The 19,797-nt window shown below is 37.9% G+C and overlaps 1 protein-coding gene across 3 annotated transcripts in view; it reads left to right on the top strand.

Annotated features, from left to right (window-relative positions):
* Psd3 (pleckstrin and Sec7 domain containing 3) overlaps positions 1-19,797 on the top strand; it is a 435,293-nt gene that overhangs the window by 325,198 nt on the left and 90,298 nt on the right. For all 3 annotated transcript variants that reach the window (XM_028789051.1, XM_028789050.1, XM_028789052.1), the window contains exon 10: positions 10,613-10,656. In XM_028789051.1, the coding sequence (XP_028644884.1) occupies positions 10,613-10,656 (44 nt within the window). The remainder of the gene's footprint in view (positions 1-10,612; positions 10,657-19,797) is intronic.

Below are 19,797 nucleotides of genomic sequence, written 5' to 3'. Positions count from 1 at the left end.
AGGTCACCAGATTTAACGAATATGAATGAATACAAAGCAGCCAGATAAATTCAGGTTATTTCAGATAACAATTTTTCCTATGTCTAATATAAAACACTAAAAAGAAGTTATTCATTGCTCATTCAACTTAAATTTACTTAGACATCCTGCTTTGCTGAGGAAGCCAGCATCCTGTGGTACATATCAGGCCCTCTGGCTTCCAGACTAGTGAAGTTAAATAACCATACTTACTTCATAGGTTACAGGTTTGAATCTAGCTTTGCTGATTTCTAGACCATTAAGTCTGTATTTATGACCCACCATCATACTTGGGGTATTTAGCACTGTTATCATTGAAGGCTGTGTTTTCTCAATAAGGATTAAAAAAAAAAACAAAAACCCAAAACACTGGGTTCAAGATAATTTATGGAGCGTTGTCAGTACTAAAGGTAAATAGACCACATTTGAACCTAACTTTTCTATTTTATTTTCTATATTTTATCTTATAAAATAACATATATTTATGTTTTAGTTAAGTGACTTATGTGTGATATGTTAGAAATGTAACAGTATGGACTATTATACATTAAAAACTATTCTGTCCTATTCCTTCCCTAACTTGCCCTCTCCAGGGATAATCGATGGTGATATTGCAGTGGCTTGCCGTCCTTGTTATACTTTGCACCTTTATAGATTCACATTTTCCATAAAAATGGAAAATTTTAAGTGTTTACTGATTATTTTAACAACATTGTCTAGTATATTTGCTAGAATTATATTTTAATAAATATTTTTGGATATTATTGTATCTCTGGTGCTGCTTTTGGAAGTTTGTCTACTCTGTTTTTTAAAGTTGTTATGCAGAAATGGGCCACCGTTTTCTCATAATTTAGGAAGCTATCATGGCACATTCCTATTCTGCCACCGTTGTCCTCCAGCCCAAATCACATCTCCTACCTAAACAGCGGTTTTATGGCAACTCGCTTTCTCTCTTGCCTTCTCTAAGCTCCCTGCAGATGCGTGAGGTATAGCAGGCCAGCCATTTGTTGCTTGAATAGACTAAACATCAAAATGTTTTCTAGTTAAAAATCCTAGGACCTGCTTGTCTATTTCCCAGCATTCAAGGTTTCCACACCCAAGGCCTGCTGTATCCCACCACATCTGCTCAGTGCCTGCTTCTGTTCCTCAGGAGTTTCCCTTTCAGTGATAATGCCAGCAGCTCACCCTGTTCTTCCAGACTTTGCACTGCATGTGGGTTATGTTTTGCCTTTCCTTTGCAGAATGACTTTCTCTGACCATCTAATGTAAAATGGATCCTTTGAGTTATCTTATTAAAATCATCTTAGAATAATTAACTGGATATCAAATTAACAGAGATACAATAATTAATAGAGATATCAAATTATTTTTACCTTTTTGTTACTTTATTTTCTGTGTCAACCTCATGGAAATGTAAATGCTTCATGTTGCCTTCTGGGCACAATATTTCTTAACTACGTAAATAAATGATTGGCTTTAGGAAAAGATTGATGTATGCTGTTAGAAGAGTAAGCCAGGTGTGGGGGCAGAAATTTGGGATTCCGTTCTCCACATTCGTTTCTGAGATAATATCTCTCACTGAGCCACTGAGCCTGAAGCTCAGCTGATTTGGTCAGAATGGCTGTGTAACAAGCTCAGGGGTCTTCCTGTCTTTTTCTTCAGAGAATGTGGGAATATTATACCTAGCTTTTTTTTTTCTTTTGAAAACATTGTCTTTATTGACATTATAAAATATAGTACTCCTCTGCAGGTGATTTGATAAACCACTAACAGCAGAAAAATTTGAAAGACAGGAAATAGTTATACAACATCAGATATATTTCTCATTTTTAGATACAGTCTAACTGGCTTTGTGTATTATTTTTGCCATTCTTTTCTATTTTGTTCACTTTTTAATCTTCTTTTGTTTTCATGTTTTTATTGGATATTTTATTTATTTACATTTCAAATGTCATCTTTCCCCATTTCCCCTCCCTAGAAACCCCCTATCGCATCCCCCATCTTTCTTTTTACTTTTATACCATTTTAATTACATGTAAGTATTAAGGCCAGTTCTAGGTTGAGGAACTAGCAATACAATAGATGCAAATAGTCAAGGTACAAGCAAGACAATAAACACAAATAGTCAAAGAACAAGTAAGGCAGTAAACAATGTTCAGTGAACACTCCCCTGATCACTGTTTCTAAGAGCTTATCAGGCTGACCCAAATTTCTGAGTCTACTTCCCTGTCCTAGCCCAAAGTCCTTTTCATGTCTGAAGCTTACTTCCTCGTTGCAGCCTAAGATTTAGATACCTATCTGAAATTACTTCTTTGTTCTAGCCTAATATCAGAATCCTGCATGAAGCCTGCTTCCATGTTCTTGGCCAATGTCATATTGCCAAGCAGCCCATTTCCTTGTCCTTGGCTCATGTCAGATTCTTGCCAAGCAGCCCCAAAATCTCTCTGCCTCTCCCCATTTTTAATTTCATAAACAAGGCTGAGCCTGTCTTAGGTCGTTCAGCTGAGAATGCCTTTCTTACCCATGTGTTGAAACCCGGCTCGTCTGTTACAGAGGTCTAGCAACCAGCTGTTGTTTTATTGCTCTGTGTATCACAGAACCTTGGTATTCTGAAAAAAGCTTGCAAACACTAGAAGAAATGAGTCAGGCTTTAAGCAAAAGCAAGAGGGTAGTGGCTTGATTATTGCTGATATAACAACTTTAATTACATTAATTGGTAGCACCAGTGCTACTGCAATTGCTTTGACACAAGAAGTTGTCAATTATTTAGCAAAGAATGTTACTAATGTGTTGAATATACAAGAAGATTTAGATAGGCATTTGGAACAATGGATTGATGCTCTTTATCCTATTCAAATTATTGGAAGGAAGTTCAGAGTTTAAGAGTAAGGAGCCATCTCGAGTATCATGCCAAATACCATTGGATCGTCAGTATTTCCATTTTGATTAAGCTTCAAGAATGGCACATACGGCTTGATTGTGCCAACCCTTTTTGTCCTGGGTATACTTTTATTCCTGCCCATCATGTTAAAGCTTGTGTTTAACAATATCAACATGTTGGCAACCAAAATACATTCCTTGAACCTGAAAATGGCCCCCCAGAAAGAGTTATTAAATTAACAGGTTGGCAAGCCAAGGATGTGTAAGATTCTGTTCAGAGCCTTACCAACCTAAGACAGAAGTGCATTGCTTTTGATAATGCAAAGGGTAAGGAAGGCATTCTCGTACCTTTTAAAATAGGCACTAGGGGGATCTGAACTCAGGGTCTTGTGCTTGGCTGGCAATCACTTTATTTGCTCAATCATCTCCCCAGCTTCAGCTTGGAAACATTTAGTAAGCAAAACTGATCAGGAAACTCTAAAGAAAAGAATGGACAGTGAGAATTATATGGGCACGGCAGTGCTCCTGGTTTATGATCCAAGCTTCTGAGGAGCTGGTGGTTTATTTGACGTCAAATCAATTCATGAACACATATCTACCATTTAACAAGAGGATTGATTAGGAAGGGGAGTGGGAGAATTTTCTGGAGTTGATGTTCATCTTCTGTAACTTTATTGGTGTGTGTCATATATGGTGAATGCACTTACCAGAACGTATTTAAGGATACATTTAAGATTTGTAGAGTTGGCTTTGCGTCAGTTTTATCTTTAAAAAACCTGTAAACAGACATTCAACAGTTAGGATAATGCTGTAGTGTGTAGACATGAAATGTGATGATATCTATCACATGCTTTTTTATTGTTGTTTTAAAACAGGGTCATATGTATCCCATGCTAGCCGTGTGCTTGCTATGTAATCCAGTGTGGCCTTGAACAAATGATTTTCCTGCTTCCCTCTCACAAGTATTAGGATTACAAGAACTCTCCCCTACCATTCCTGGATACTGTGTACTTTTAAATACACTGATAAGTAAGATGAGTGATAAAATAGAAGGATGAATGGGTGGGTCATAATTAGGTGATAAAGAATATAATATTCATTGTGAATACAGTCCATGGGTCTCTCTGTTATAATGTGCAATTCTCTGAATTTATAAATGCTGAAATTTTCTGTAATAAAATTACAGGGAAAACAGATATTTTACTCGTAAGAATATACTCCTAAAGGTAAATATTTTAACCTTTAATAAAATAGATAATATGCTTTAATTTTTTTTTAATCCATACTTGGGTTTTAGAATAATAATGATTCTAGTTAATGATAACTGTGTGTGTATTTGTGTTTGTCTGTGTGTGTGTCATACAAGGAAAGAGATGAATGTGAAAAACTAGGAAAAGAGCCCATTTTTGTATATGTAGACAACAAAGAACAGTCTAGTAGTTTGCTTTACAATATTGCTGTGACCACATTGCAAAAAAACTTAGGGAACAAAAAGAGTCATTCAGATACATAGATACATAGAGTTCAGTCCCCAGATACTTGACCCCATGAACCTGTGCAGAATAATAGAGCATCTTCTTCATCTTTGTCACCCAGGAAGGAGTCAGAGCAAAGTATAACCCCCCACGGACAACTGCCTTCATTTATATCTTTCCTGGAACTACACTCCGTTGCCCAGTTTTCGCTGCCACCATTAATGTCAGCATTTTATGAATCCACCAAGTGATTAACCCAAGGTCTGAAGAAGTGTCACAGTTGGTCCTCATGCAAGAGGACCTGTGTTTGAATCTCTTGAATCCATGTAAAAGATGTATACCATATGGAGGTAGCCTACCAGAAGCCTACCTTAATTGATGAGGGTTAGTGTGTGACCCTGGTTCAAAAATGGTGGAAAATGACATTAGATGTAGACCTCTGGTCTCCATGAACCCCCACATGCACATGCACACATATACACACACGCACACACAAACACACACACACACTGTATGGGGAGCATTATCCTGTTTAATAACTGTACTTTATGATCAGAGACTTTATGATCTTAATTTCTCTCTGGAAAGACTTTTTCAGAAAGAGAAGTACATTTGACAGTCAAGATTATCTGTTTTCAATAGATAATTTAGAGGCATGTGTCCCACATCTACCTGTGTTCTTAGCTTCTTTACTCTGGATCTCTTTTCTATGCATTTTTCTATGAAAGCATAAATCTAACAATGTCTTTTATTATATCCACTGTGTGAAAGTGTCTTGTATATTGTAGGTGAGAAAAAGTAAGCTTATAGAGTCTGCTGGGTGACTAATTCTCAGCTAGGTAAAGTCAGGCAGAGTTAGCAGTAAATTTTATTTTCTTTATATGAGATCCTTGAAGGCAGTGTGAGTAGATTCAGCTGTACCTGGTATAATGCCTTCATAGTCACTACAAAGTGCTAAAAAATGTTTATTACATGATAAGTTGTATTATTATTGTACCTCATTCATTTTCATTAAAGTAAGGGCTTCTACATTTTCCTATTTCCATTGTGGATCTGTGATGATATGTCGGTTTGTGGTTAGCTTCCTTGTGCCTGCTGTTCTTGTTTGTACATGCACCACAGCACAAAGTTAAATTAATTGACCAGGACAAAGATTTTGGCTCTGTTTAACTGATGGCTTGGTTTGAAAATTGGATCTGATTATAGACATGGAAAAACACTATCCTGATTTAGGCAAGAGTTTGTTACCTTGATGTGAGCCAAAATGAGTAGTACCCACTGGATGGTTTGAGATTTCATCTCCTTTAAACTTGGGTGAATTCCACTGGGCTCAGGGATATGGGCATTCACAAGGAAAAATAACCTTGGTATTATAAATTCCAGTATTGTCATTATCAGGTTTAGTTAAAATGGAAGCTGTGTAAGATCTTCCATACTTTTCGTAACTATTCAGGATCCACAGGGTAAAGAACATCATTGGAATTTAGAGATGCTTTAACTAAAATACATGTGTTCCATCAACTACACAAAATGTGCTTCTGGGAAAACAGAGAATCCTGATTATACAATGTGGTAATGGAAAAAGATTGCAGAGCCTGTGTGGGCTGCTGGTAAGGTGCTAAGCTTTGAATAAAATGGCATTTTATCATCTTTGAGAAGCAATCAGAAGTGAGGAACAAAGACTTAAAAGTAAATTTAAATCAAATTCCCATATTTCTGTAATTTAAACAACTTGTTTTGCTTTCTCATTCTTAAAATTAATCGTCTTCAGATTTGACAAACCATCTGTCCTGTTCCGTGTCAGAAAGATCATTCAAGAGCTCCTGGGATAAGTTGCAAGAATTTTGATTTTAGCTAGGGCATCATACATCATGTCTGATGGCATTTGAAATATTTGTTGATAATTCATGCAGAATTCTCAAGGGAAGCTCTGAGCATCTGGGGTAGGGTCCAAATCTTAAATTTTCCTTTATTTGTGGAATTACTTGACAAATTTTGGTGTATACTCTCATACTTTCAGATGATATCCATAAAGTAAAACATACTTTTATCTAGGGATTGACATAAAAATATTTCTCCAAATTGCTTTTATTAATCTACCTGCCTTTCATTCATATTATATCACATTGGTTTTCTGTGGCTGCTGTAACAATTGATCACAGAAGCACTGTATTTAAAACATGCAGAAGTCTATCCTCTTACAGTTTTGGAGAGTGGAACAGTGAGATTCCTGTGGAGGCAGAGCTGCACTCCCTCTGGGAGGTCAAAGGAGAATCTGTTCCTAGCCTTTTCCAGCTTTCTGGTTGCTGGGGAACCTTGGCTAATACTGTGTCACTCCACCCTCCTCATGCCTTTTCTCTTGCCTTCCCTTCTGCTTCTTTAAATTGCCCTCAGCCTTCTTCTTGTAAAGATACTTGTGATTACATTTAGAGCCCACCCACAGACTTTTTTTCATCATAAACTCTTTAAATTTGATCTAAAGATTTTTTTGCCATATAAGGAAATATTCAGAGGTTTTAAGATTTAGGAGACAGTTATCTTTGGGGGATATGTTATTCAGCCTCCACAGCAGGCGTCGCCTCACTGTGTGGATTCATGTGGATGGGGCTTGGGATACTGTTTTTCTGTTTTATCTCAGCTGTTAATTCAAGGGGAAGCAGACAACCTGCCAGGACGTTGTTAATCCCGAAATTCTCTCTAGCTATGTGAAGGGTTAACACGCGCACGCGCGCACACACCACACACACGCACACACACACAGGTACCTGTGAGTGGGTGAGGGAGGGGAACAGGCAGGCAGGCAGAGATGGAGAGACAGAGGGAGATGGGAGATAGAAAGACAGGATAGTTCAAAGATCAGTGACGCTGAGTGCCTTCCTCAGGCACTCTATCTTGTTCACTGATTCAGCTGCAGAGAATAACAGGAATGTGCCTGCCTTCATTTCTCAGTTACTGGAGTTGATACATGTTGCCGTACACAGCATTTATTTAAAGGTGTGTTCTAAGGATCATAACCAAAGTCCCCATGCTTACGCAGCAAGCACTCTCCTAACTGGGCCATCTTCCCCAGCTTATTTTCCTGAGCTGTAGCCTGAACCTCTAGTTTTAACCACTCACATAGCCAATACATTTGATTACAAGTGGATTGAGAGTACAGGGTCATTTTAGCAGGCTTGTCCCCACTGACAAAAGTACTTGAAGCATGTGTCCTAGCAACAGTGACTCTTCTGTGAAGCTTATCTTTTAAGAATAGAATCTTCCAGTACCCAGCACTATTTGAACCCATTTGAAAGAAGCATAAGTCTTTTTGCCTTTCCCCATAATCCTTAATTTAGGACAGGAACATATAAGGCTATAAAGTTTAGGATTAGGAGGAAAGCATGAAATTTGTTGAGAGTAAATGCAAATACAAAACTGGGGGGTTGGTGGGGGTGATACAGCTAGAAAGATCCTAGATTCAACCTACTACCAAAAGAATCCAAAATAAGAAGACGAGGAGGAAAGCTGTTTCAAAGTTACATGTATAAGACTTCTGCAGAATCTTGAGTAATGTTCTTTCATGTTAGAGTGCACCTTTGTGAGGTAATATCCTTCACTTTGAGCTCTGGAATTCCACTGTGGTGAGTCTCCCCTGTCCAAAAGGACAAGGCAATAGGAACCTTGACAGATGCCTCTTAGAAAAGCTGGCAGGAGGTTGAGGAGGAAGGTGAACAGCATCAGAGGTGGTGAATATCCAGCGGCATTAATCTGTCAGTGCTTAATTTTTTTTTCTGGTAGTGCTGAATGAGTCATAAACAGATTCAGAATATTGCTGAGCCCAGGAGAGTTTTGCTAGTCTAGTTACTAGACCTGGAGTGCCGTCTCATAAAAGACAACACCATTTCTCCTTAGGAATGCTGCATCCTAGAACCTCATTGTCTAGCAAATGGACAGCACACCAAAGACTAGGCAACTAAACCACAGTGAGAATATCCTCTTGGGCATTTACAGCTGGAGCTGGAAGAATCAACCCTTTGGTTTCTTACTTAAGAACTCAAAGGTGTGGATAGGCAGTCCTTAGAGAGGACAGATCTTATGGAAAATAAGAAAAATAAACACTGCAGATGTTTGCCATAGAAAGAGGAAGGAAAGAAAGAAAAGATAAAGGAATTTTAGTTCCTACATCTCTGAGGCTAGTTTTTTTTCATCTTCTTATAATTTGCCTACAAAAACTCACCCTTGCCTTTAAAATGTAGTCTGACATTTGACGCTAACAGAACTCTTGAGTTAGGGAAGTGACGTAGCTCAGGTGATCAAGTGCCTGCTACCATGCACAATGCCCTGAGTTCAGTCCAGAGTATCACATTAAATGGGGAGGTGGATGATGCCGGCTTCATGTTCTCTGCACACAGGAAATTAGACAAGAAATAGAGAAAGTCAAGATTGTTCTCAGGCAGTGAGTTGGAGGTCAGCTTGAGCTATATGAAACGTGCATTAAATGAGCAAAAATAAGTCACAGTTCTTACATGGCATGTCCGTGTGGGACCCTCAAAGTGGGATTGGCAGAAAGCTACCTGGTATGTTTCTTTATATGCTATAGGAAGATAATGCAGGAAGGAGTTTGTTAGTGTAGATTGGGTATCCCTCATCTGAAATGCTGGGGTCCAAAATCGTTTCAGACGTTTTTGTGTCTTGGAATATTTGCATATACAATATTCAATGTTTGCAAATCTTACATATTATCTTGGGAAGGAACTCAAATCTGAGTAGGAAATTTGTTTCAGGTACACATTACACACACTGCCTGAAGGCAAGCTTACATAGTACTGATAAAACGTTTTGTTCATTTCTTTTTTTAAACTTTTTTGAGACAAAGTCTCACGGATTAGCTCAGACTGCCATTGAAATTGTCATTACTCCAGGCTTACCTTAAACTTCATCGCTCTACTTCAGCCTCCTTTGTGCTAGGCTTACATGTGTGCACTACCTCACCTGGTCTAAAACAAAATTCCATGGCATGGGTTTTCCATCTGTGGCATTGTGTTAGGGTGTTAAAAGCTTCACATTTGGAGCTTTGTGGGCTCATAATTTTGGTTTTGTCTGTTTTTCATTTTGTTTTTGTTTTTGATTAGATAGTGCTGTTAGGTACTTTTCTTGTCACATTGATGGATTCTATAGCTTCAGTGGACTTCTGCGAAGTTTGGAAGCGCTTTGATAGGAAGAGAATTTGTTATGGGAGCATAGTCCATTTGCTGACATGTACACACTCAGTCAACCTTCTGAAGCCTGCCTTTCCTCATCTGACAAGTAGTTGAGTGGTTTCTGACACCCCCACACCACCTTTTTCTGTTTCGGAGTACATAGCCATGGCTGAGCATTCAAGCACGAACTGAGACCTTATTGGGGAAAAGTTCCAGCACCATAAGTTTTATTATTTTTTTTCTGTATTATTTTCTGCCATGGTTTTGTATATTAGAAATATATTTGTCTTTTATTTATTTTGTCTTATTCTAAAGTAAAGTGTTTTCCTGGGTAGGTGATATAGATGAGCAAATTGTTCACAAGGAATTTGTATGGTATACTGGTTCTCAGAGGGTCAGGGAAGCTGTCTTAGCTAATATGATTATGTCTCTGTTTCAACTAAGCCTTTAGGAAGTTTTCTGTCTCTTTTATCATATAATACATATATATTAAGGTAGCACTCATTGAACTGTAGAGAGAATTGACTTTAGAATAAAAAGACAAACATGAAACAGAGAGTCAGTTACAGTAGAAACTGACACAGTTTCAGGATCCATTTCCATATCTGGCTTAAGGCCCTCTTCCATGTGTCTCTTCAGGAAGCATAGCCCAGGTACATTTCTTCCTCTATTGACAATTATGTCTGCCCTTACATCCTGATTAATGAATCTGTTAGCCCATGTTCTGAAATAGAAAGCTCTGCTTAAGTTCAATCATAGTCTAATTCCACTGAGCAAAATAGACTGTACAGTGTGTTGTTTATAAAAGACTGTTTTTACTTAGTGCATGTTCTTTGTTCCCTAAAATGCTCACTTGCCTCCTGTGTGAATTCTTCAGCTTCTAGAGTCATGCAGCCTGACCTGAAGCCCTCAGGCCACCCAGTTAATAAAGTCTGTGACTGTACAGGCCGGAGGAAGTTGCTCAAACATTTACGAAGCCTTTGACTTTGCTCCTCTATTCAATTCAGCATACAGAACAGAATAAAAAGAATAATTTGATCTTATTTCCTCTGTTTACAGGCTCTGTACAACTCAATCAAGAACGAGAAGCTTGAATGGGCAGTGTGAGTATGCTAGATATGAGATTTTTAATGATGGGGTTTTCTCTCGCCATTTTTCTCTGTGCCTTGGAGGTGATTTTAGAGAGTTCAATATGCATAAGCAGTTCTTATTTCATGTCAGTTGTCTTACCTGCTTTGTGTGAAACCCCAGTCAACCCTGAGAAATCTTGTTTTTTTGTGGTGGGGAAAGGGTTACTCAGCATTCTGCTTCTGCTCAGGTTGCTAGTTCCATAAGGAATTAATCACCCTATAATGAATCCAATGAAAATGGCATCTTGGGAAAAAAAACAAAAAACAAAAAAAACCTGTTGCCAAAATTGTGTTTATTCCAAAACCTAACTTAGGTGGTATGTGTAGCACCTGCTCATTTGAATACCTCTTTTCATTATCATAGATGAAGGTTTCTCATGACACCAGTCATCCTGTGGTGAGTCCATATTAATGAAAAGAGAGATAAGGTTCTATACTTAGATAAGCTTGAGAAATAATGCACTAAGTTAAAACAGCCAATTGCTTTAAACTTAATGTTTTATAGTATATTCAGTGCTATTACATATTGAGTCTCTAATACAAACATAATTCCTTGAATCTGCTTAACAGCAAAATATACTGTTTGAAGGTATATGCTTTAGGAAATGCTGTTTAGATAAACTCAACTTTATATAAGACAACAATACTTTATTAAGTTTTCATTAATACACAATTAAAGTTTAAAAAAAGAGAATACTAAGTTTGCTGGTGAGATGGGTTAGCTGGTTAGTGCACTATCAGCAAGGCTGATAATCTGAGTTTGGTCCCAGGACCCACATGGTGAGAGAGAACCAACTTCTACTAGTTGTCCTCTGAGCTCCACATGCACCGTAACAGGCTGGTGCCCATGCACCTTACCCCAGGGTGGTGTCTCCTCACACATACTCAGTTCTCAAAGTTGATACCACTTGAATTACTCCACTGATTTCCAGGCCATACATTATTAGTCTAAGAGAAAGAGTCTGTTTAGGAGTTTAGTATTTGCAAGTGGAATGAATCGCTTATATGTCTACGTTTGTATATGATGACGCTCATTTAAAAGCTACATATCACTTCAAGAATTACTTTATAACATTCTTAACAATCATGGCTAAGAGCACCCTTGTTCTTTCAGAAAACCAATTGCAGTTCCCAGCACGGACATGATAGTTCACAAATATAGCTCTAGTTCCAGCAGATTCTATACCCTCTTCTGAACTCCAAAGGCACCAGACCAACTTAGAAACTCAGATTGCATGATCCAATCAGAGTATGAGTTTTCTTCTTCTGTAGACTAAGTTAATATCAGCGATTGTGTCTCAGGTGACTTTTGGGAGGACCCAGGAGTACTCTGTAGCACTAATCATAAAACAAATTATCTTTCAGTTGACACCTGAATGTGTAGATGACAAAGCTCAGGTTCTAGTTTTTTCTCTCCCTCTCATTCCTCTATTTTTAATTCATAATCCATGTGCTTGTGTATGTACTGCTAGTTTGTGTTTTACAAAGAATAAAAGTAAGGTACTGTGGCCATTGTTTTATGTTTTAATCTTCTTCTATAAACCAAAGAAGTTGGATAGGCTCATCATAGGTATCTTTCCAGATCCAGCATCCTGTTTGTGAATTTTGTCACCAGCAGTGTCTCCTGGGCCAATCTCCTGAGTAAAGAACAGTACGGTGTTGTATAGAGTGGATATAAAACAGAGAGGGGGAAATAATGGGCATGGATAAAGCCGTGTGGAAAAAGACTAGGTGTCTGCTCTAGTTCACTTTCTCTTGCTATGATCAAACCCCACAAGCAAACTCAGTTTGAGCTGGAAGGCTTTGTTTCAGTTTATGGTTCATAGCTCTGCTAAACATCAGCTGAAACTGTCTGTAGAGCAAACTTCAGAAAACAATTCTGTGCCTCAGCTTTATGGTCATCCAGGCCACACAGTGTGGTCCCTTAACAAATGTGTTATCCCACATGTGTGGCTGCACACCGGTGCCCTGCCAGCTCTCCCTGTTCTTCCTAAGCTCGACACTGCAGATTGTCTTGTAAGAGCATCGTTATCATTCATTTCCTAACTTTATCTGCCATTTCTATACAAACTTCTCCTCAATCTACCTGCAGCTTTGTCTGCTCTTGTAAATTTCACTTACCTTTACATTGTTCAGCAGGAATGCGGGTCAGCACTTGATGCAGCATCTCTATCCAGCCTTTGCAATACACTCATTATTGTTGTGGACACTAGAAATTTCCTGCTTGCCTGGGCTTTGGCCTCTGCATCACCTTTGACTCCAGCCACAACTTCTGTACACTTGGCCTTGAGCGATATCCTTTTCCAGCCATGCTGCTGCCATTCCATACTTCCTGAAGCACACATCCTGTGTGCCTCACCAAGTGTGTGTGTGTGTGTGCATGCATGCGAGTGTGTGTGCGTGTGTGTCTGTGCCAGTCTCTTGCTTCTTTCTTTTTTATTAACCTAATTGATGCATTTTATGCTGTGAAACCTTAAGTATGCCCTCCACATCCTGTCTGTCACGTATGTATTACACACTTTAGTCACATACTCCTCCTTTCAACTCAACACAGCTACTAGTGCATGTCCCGTGGTTTTCTGACCTTCTATCTGTTCTCTGCTTGCAGTCTTGCCCCAAATCCATTACAGGTCAGCTTATATGACAGCCTGACCTTGGCAATCAAAACATATATACATTTTACATTGTCTAATAGCACTGTTAGTTCATACTTTCCATTACAGCTATTTGCCATGAAGTTTCATTAGACTCCAGGTTCCTTGAGGAAATGATACATGTCTGATTTCTCCATGTAGCCCCTCCTTTCCTTACTGTGATACCTACTTGTAGTGAAGATTCCATAGAAGGCTATAGGAAAGATTGGTTATGTAGATCAGTGGGAGAGCATGTGCTTGTCATGTTCAAAACATCAGGATCGAAACCTAATACCAGGAGGAGGACATGAGAAGGGGAAAACCAAAAGCAATGCTATAGTAAGAATTAGAATGACAAGTAACTGCATTCTTGAAAGATGCTCCTGCATATGTATAGTTCAGAACATAACTATGGAAAAGATGCTGCTTTCGCAGAATTTATAAGATAATGTATACTTGAATGGGAATTTTATTGTTGATTTTAGAGCCTTAGAGGAAGCAGATATGTAGAATTATGGATCACTGTAATAACTAAAAGAATATCTGCTGTTTAATATGTCTTTTCTCTAACCATGTTTTATGGAGCCCTGGAATTCCAAGGAGGGATCTGAGGGACCACTCTCCCTGGGATTCTGAGTGAGGGAAAATGAAAATGAGAATCAAGTAGCAAAAAAGCACATCCATTCTTAGTTTTTTAAATGTGATTAAAGTTTCACTAAATATTTTTCTGCTTTTTTAGGTGTGCTTACAAAGTTTGGGGGAGTGTGTTGCTCTAACATAGACCCTTCTCTCTCTATGTAAAGAAAACTAAAATCCAGACACATTCATTTATAGGTTCAAAAACATTGAAAGGGTCAAAGGGTCTGTTTCCTGTGGTGTCATGCCTGTCTTCTCTATCAGTACATAGTCTTACCATGCCTTTGGGGAACAGAAATCTTGTCTTAATGTTTTCGTGTTAGTCTTGGCTATGATGCAAGTTAACAGAGATTTGTATCAGTGTGGGAATCCTGTCAGAAGCTCATAGAGTTACTAGTATTACTAGGCAGCTAGATAGTGAGGACTATCCATTCATCTGTTCCATTTTTTAAGTTCTTCTTCTGCCTGGCTAAGTGTAGAGTACAAGATACAGATGTGACTACAGTGCACCTCTGTTCATAATAAGAACTAAGTGTGAAAGGAGGAGAAGTGCCCACAGGAATGGACGAATGAATATAAAAGTCATAGTTAAGTAGGCAGAGTTGTCTGCCTCCTGGAAGAGCTCTGCCACCCCTGAAAGCAAACCGCCGTTTCTCTGTGTGTACTGCTTTACTCAGTTGCTCATTATTCATTAACACGCCTACTTGTTGAGTGCTCTGTCCTGTGTAGTATGCTGCAAGTTCTGAAAGAACAAACATGTGTATACCACTGAGGCATTCCTTAGCTTTAAGGCAGTTCATAGTTCAAGTGTACAAAAATCAGAGGAGAGAGAAGATAAATAGGATAGATAGATAGGATGGCATTTATAACTATTCTAGCCTTCTTTAAAATAGAGCCACATGAAGATCTTCAGGGAATGCAGCTAACAATGTGGTAAAGTAAAACAGTACAGTCACTCAGGAGACAAACCAGTGAATTCAATGCTCTCACCTCTGTGACTGTTGTTATAACTATGTGGCATCCATATTTAGGAATTACTGTCTTCCTGAGAATGTATGTACCTAGTGTCACTTTATGACATCACACTGGAGCCCATCTTCATACTGAACTTTTGTGTTATCTCATTCCTACTTCTGTTTGCAGTACTTTGCTCTTGTTTCTCATTCTAACCTGACTTCATGTTTTATAACTGTGTCATGGGGTGATCTTTGCTACTTCATATTACCTACCAACTCATTTAGGATGAGACCATTTAAAAACCTTTGTTATCGTTCCTTCTAAATGAAACTGTTTCTTGTCTGCCTTAATTATTCTTGCTTGTCATGTGGTATAGTAACACACTGGACTCTTCTTTTCCCTCTTCGTGTCTTAGACTAGCCCTGCCCTCTTGAAAGCATGGTTGCAAAGAGCCACGAGGAGACTTCCACTTCCTTCTTGTGAACTTTAATTGTAGGCGTTCTTTCTTGGTACCATTGTTGCTAAGAGACTGATTTGCTGATATCACAATGTGCAAAAAACTACTAAGTCTTTGCTTCTATGCTGATGTGTCTACTATGTGTGTATATATGTTTATGTGTATATGTGTGTGTGTGTGGTGTGAATGTATATGTGTGCAGTGTGTGTATGACAGTGTATGTGTGTGTGGTGTGAGTTTACAAATGTGTATGTAGTATGAGTGTGCATGACGTGTATGTGTATGGTATGAGTGTATATCTGTATATGATGTGGGTATCTGTATGATGTGGGGGACAAGTGTGTGGTGTATGTGTGTGGTGTAAACATGTGTGTATGTATTTGGTGTGTGAATCTCTGTGTGTGTATTTACAGTTGGGTGCATGGTATGTCAGTATGTATATGTGTTCATTGTGTGTATGGTGTGTCTGTACCTATGTACACACATGCTCAGAGGAGGGAACTGCCTGCCTTGCTGTCTATAAATCTTTTCTGAGAGTTACAGAGGATGCCTGAGGGCTGGAGAGGACATGGAACAGCTCATTACTTGTCCTTGTGTCTGAACACTCTAATTCTGTGTCTAACCCAAGGGTCTGTTCTAAAATCGATTATTGCTTCCATTTTTCTATGTGGTCTCTTAAGGATTTTTTCTAAGAAATGACTCCTGGGAACTTTTTTTATTCTTGTTTTTTTTTAATGTCCTTTTCACATTTTACTTAACTCAATATTGAGTCTAATTTCCAGTAATAATACAAAACAATTAAAATGGAGTCTCAGTTGTTCTGTGCAAAATAGCTATCCTCAAAGAACAAGTCATTTTGCTTTCACCCAAGATACCTTTCTTTTAAGATTCAGACTTAGCTGTATTCCACCTTTACTTATGAAGATATTTCTTTCCTTCCATTTAGGTTTTCTTTTTATAATTTTTTTTCCTTATTCTCCCTATGAGCTTTCCTTCCTCCTACATCAGAATCATGGAGTAATAAAAGTTGAAATTACTTCATCTGCCTTTGGATTTAAAGTCATGTTCAAAAGTCACGTGTGATGCCTGATAAACAAATTTTACAGGTGTTAGTCCATCCTATTGAAGAAAACCCAAGTTTCAACATTTGAGAGTCCTCACAGTGTTTCAATACACTGAACAGTTTCTTTTCCATTTGTAATCTTTAAAAAAAAAACAATTTTATGATGATCTCTATGTTCGGATATGGACCATATTTTCAAGTTTGCCATTATTCATAGATATAAATATATACATTCATGAGAAATATTTCAATGGTAATGACAAATAGTAAACATATAAATTTCAGATTATCATGTTTTTAGAAAAACATTGACGTGTCTTGCAAATCAACATAAATTCCGGTAACCTAGTGCAATCAGCATGATATCTCCTCCTCCTTCTGGACCCCTTCCTCTCTTTTCTTCCCTCCCTTCATCCTCCCTCCCGTCTTCCTGTAACACTCACCCCTTCTTTTCTTCTCTCTTTTTCCTTCTTTCTTTCTCTCTTTCATTCACTCTAATGTCTTTTTCCTTGGAGAGCCCTCCATTTTGTTGCTGGCTCATAAACTCTAGCCTGTGTCCACTCAAAACTGAGGAGTTCATTAAATACATTTAGGCACACATAGTAAATGTACACATTACTAAGATGCTAGGAGAAAATGCATTGACATAATCAGGCCTTTTGACAGTAACTAGATCAATAGAACCAATGTAAAAGAAATAGGATGCTATAATTTGCTCAGTTTGAACGTAGTCAGTTATCGTGTAGTAAAATAGTATTTCTAAAGCAATGACTGGGATAAGGGACTGTCGATGAAAATACAGGAGCAACTTAGCAAAAAAAAAAACACGTTTTAGAAAGTAATTGCTTTATTATGTATTTTTACAACTGTGGATTTTGTTTTTAACAAAGCAAATAAAGAAATGTGGCACCTACAAAGAAAGAATGTGTGTTTTTTTTAAATAAATGACAATAAAAACAATAATAATACCAACAACCAGAACTTCATGTGGCCCAGCTGATTTTTGCCTGGTTTTGTAGCTGAGTGTAACCTTGAACCTGTGATCATTCAGTCTAAATCTGGAGTGTTGGAATTGTAGACATGCCTTACCACACTGACTTTCATCTAGCTGGTGATCAAATTGAGATCGTCATGCATGCTTGGCAAACACTCTATCAAGTGAGCCAGGTCTCCAGTGCTTTCTTAGAATATTTTTACACAGAGATAGCTATTTCCATGAGGAAGATAAAGCACACTAGTACTTTGTAGCGTTGCCCTCTTGGCTTGTATTCTCATTCCTACCACTCCAGGTATTGTGTAATGTGTCACTGTTGGTAAACTGCTAGTTCTTTTATCAGAGGAACTGTGTGCAATGCACCACGGCTCTAGAGGACGTGGACAGGATTTGCAGACAGGGTATTACTGCTAGGGACACAATCTGAGCAAGGTACAGTGGCATACATGTGTGGACATCTCATGAGGAATCACATTATCTTCTATACTTAAGAGCAGATAAGGTGAATATAAATTGACATTGACAATAATCAAATATAAATTGATTAAAATTGACATTAACATAAGATTTTTGAGCTTAAAAAAACGTATCATCTGCAAATCTGTTATCTAGAATTGATCCTGAGTATGCATCAAGCCCTTGGTATTTTATAAAAGCAAAACTTCAAGAAAGATAATTAGAGAAAATTCCCTCAGACAACTCTATAAAATGTCGTTTTATTAACCTAGATCATACTCCACGTGTACACTTAATCTAGAACTGTTTCTTTTTTCCTCTCAATGAAAAGGATGTCTTTTCTTAATCTGTGTAATTGAGGCATATAGGACTGGAGTGATTTGCCACCAAATTCTACACTTTCAAGTGGTAGATTCAGAAAGAACAGGGGGAGAAGGCACATCTGATTTGTCTTAAAAGCTGTCTCTGACTGATGGGATTAAGGTGGATACTTGGTGTCTAAGGATTTCACTGAGAAGACAGCTATAGCATAGGCAAACTTGGCCTTGAAAGAAAAGTCATTTTTACTCCATGTCTTCAGTTGGGAATATGCAGAGTCACCGGGTTGGTGAGTAGGTGAAATGTAACTATAGTGTTGCTACCCTACTTGTCCTCAAGCAATCTTGGAGTCACTGAGGCAGGAGGAATTCTGGAGGCTGGACTTGAAGAAGTGCTTTTCTAATTTGGTGGCCATTTAGGATTTGATCTCTATAGCATTTACTAAATTATTGCTTTTTAGAAAAGAATGATACAAAAGGAAATTCAATAAACATGATTTCTAAGTGTCCTACAGTATGCATACATTGACCAATTATAGGCCCTAAACATGTTAGATAATATTTGTTTGGATTTTATCTTTTATCTAACTCAACATCTTAATATTCACACTTATATGTCTTTTCAAAAAGTGAGAAAATATTAACCAAATTAATAAGGCTTAAAGGAAGTTGCTTCTCTATTAAAAATTCCTAATAGATTTTTAGAAGTCTCCTGTAAGGTTTTACCTCAGTATATTTCCAAAAATATAAAGAAACATATACCAGTTATAGCATTCTACGTTTAGAAAATTGAGCGCTACAGTTGTTAAAAATAGATTTTTATTTAGAGAGTGAAGCTATGAGCCACATCTTCTTCACATCTGGCAGCATTCTTATTAATATTAAGGGATACCTCACAGAGCTCAATGCTTTGAATAAAAGCACAGCCACACTTTTACATTTAAAAGTTTATGCCAACATGAGCTATCTTTAGAAAATAAAATATAATGTGTTTCATACTTGCAATAGTGTTTTGAAGTTTATCTGCAGGCTTTGTTTCTATTTTTGGTAAGTGATGAGGACAGATCCATGTTGTGCTCCTCCTACCTTATGGCATAGTGATTTAGAACAGTGGAGAGCTCACGGTAAGTCACCATTTACTAAGTTCATCTTCAGTTTGTTTTCCAGCTACCGTCAGATTTCATGTATCTCAGTACCTAAGTTACCAATTGCTCTGTTCAGCCACACTGACCTGTTGTTTTAAAGTGTTTGGTTGATTAGTTTACAGACTATAGTTTTCTTTAGAAATGAACTACAAGATCTAACAACACTGTTACCTCATTTCTGTCACTCCTAAACTCTAGTATTCATGCTAAGAAGCCAGCTCACTGCATGTGGACTTTCCTCTCCTTTTATGACTGTATACTGGTCTGTACACAACTATGCTGGGCTTTATATTACAATAAATTTAAAAGATAATACTCATTATGTGTTATATATCCCTCTAGGCATCGTCATCAGCGTGATCCAACCAGCAACTTTAGTGCTTGACTTGATTTTGATATCTGTTAAGCTGGCACTGAGTATATGCTCTGAGAGACATATCCAGGCATTTCCTTCAT

Source organism: Grammomys surdaster, unplaced genomic scaffold (assembly GCF_004785775.1).
Source record: "Grammomys surdaster isolate TR1022 unplaced genomic scaffold, NIH_TR_1.0 125780, whole genome shotgun sequence".
In the NCBI taxonomy this organism is placed as follows: domain Eukaryota; kingdom Metazoa; phylum Chordata; class Mammalia; order Rodentia; family Muridae; genus Grammomys; species Grammomys surdaster.
The sequence above is the reverse complement of the archived record's forward strand: the minus strand, read 5'-3'. Positions and strand labels throughout refer to the sequence as shown.